The 1,266-nt window shown below is 49.2% G+C and overlaps 1 protein-coding gene across 1 annotated transcript; it reads right to left on the reverse strand.

Moving 5' to 3' along the window:
* On the reverse strand, positions 1-984 carry LOC109884335 (protein nanos-like). The gene has a single exon (XM_020476304.2). It carries the CDS (start codon positions 982-984, stop codon positions 340-342), a length of 645 nt encoding a protein of 214 aa, XP_020331893.1. The 3' UTR covers positions 1-339.
* Between the last annotated feature and the right edge of the window lie 282 nt (positions 985-1,266).

Consider the following 1,266-nt stretch of genomic DNA (forward strand, 5'->3'; position numbering starts at 1 on the left):
GGCTATGACACATTCTACAAACTAGTCAGGCTATGACACATTCTACAAACTAGTCAGGCTATGACACATTCTACAAACTAGTCAGGCTATTACACAGTCTACAAACTAGTCAGGCTATTCCAAACGACGTCTAAACTAAATATCCACACCTAAATCCTCTTACAATTGTCCGCATACAGTGCGCTAGAGACGATCAAAGAAAGTCTGCAAAACAACAGCCTGAAGTCTCTCCAGCGCTTCTCTAGCTCTGGTCCCACCCATCTCGCAACAACAAGTTGACTATGTTAGTAGGTCTAGAGGGTAGCGCAGTAACGGCCTGGACCAGAGTTAGCGCTTCTATCACTTGACATAGACAGAGTTGTAGGTGGTTTCCACCCGGGGACAGAAGCGCTTGGTGTGGGCTTGAGCCCCGGTGGCCCCGCAGAGAGGACAGACATACTGCCGCAGGTACGGGCACACCACGGCCCCATCCTGGTCCTTTAGACTGTGGGACCCAAACACAGATTCAGACTCCCCGTTGTGTTTGCAGAAGCTGCAGGACAGGCGCTCAGGTGATGGCGCTCCCTCCGGCATCTTGGAGCGGGTCGCCTTCTTTCTCTCCCTCTGAACCCGGGTCCCCACGGAGAGTCTGGACGCTGCTGTAGGAGTCGTGGGACCCTCGCTGCTGCTCGGATGTAAAGGAGCGGCTTTACGCAAGGGGACACTTTTGGAATTCAGGGGTTCCTTTTCGTGCCGTAGAGGTGGTGTCGCCACCGGTGCTATCGGTGACAGCAAGGCTCGCGACGGGAACTGTTCAAATTCCACCATGGTCGCGCATATACTGGAGTGATGACCGTCAACAGTTGACGGTTCTGATGTGAAGTTCCCTAACTTCATCTCCCGCACTGCGTCCGCTAGCTTCATGTAGTCCCGCCACGGTTGGAAACTCTTATTTTCGGACTCCATTTTCGGTAGGTGTTGGAGTTGATAACTAAACGATGCCATGGTTCAATGAATTGAGAACTAAACTGAGTGCAAGTTGGACAATACGCACGTTTTGACCTGTCCGCGTTTTGGAAAGCAGCCAATCAAATGGTGTTGTGCGGAGGCGGTGGGAGGTGACAACAGCCAATCAAATGGTTTCAAACGGACAACTGCGAAATTGGTCATTTTAGAAGATCAACTATTTGGGATACAATTTTACACCTCAACAATATTAAAAACTTCAAATATAACTGTTTAATCTATTCTAGGGTCTAAATAGATAGGATTTAGATTATAATTCTT

This window comes from Oncorhynchus kisutch, unplaced genomic scaffold (genome assembly GCF_002021735.2).
Source record: "Oncorhynchus kisutch isolate 150728-3 unplaced genomic scaffold, Okis_V2 scaffold4043, whole genome shotgun sequence".
NCBI lineage: Eukaryota > Metazoa > Chordata > Actinopteri > Salmoniformes > Salmonidae > Oncorhynchus > Oncorhynchus kisutch.

Bases quoted from the DNA above. Each gene is read 5' to 3' on its own strand.
- LOC109884335 (XM_020476304.2), bottom strand. From the start codon at position 984: ATGGCATCGTTTAGTTATCAACTCCAACACCTACCGAAAATGGAGTCC.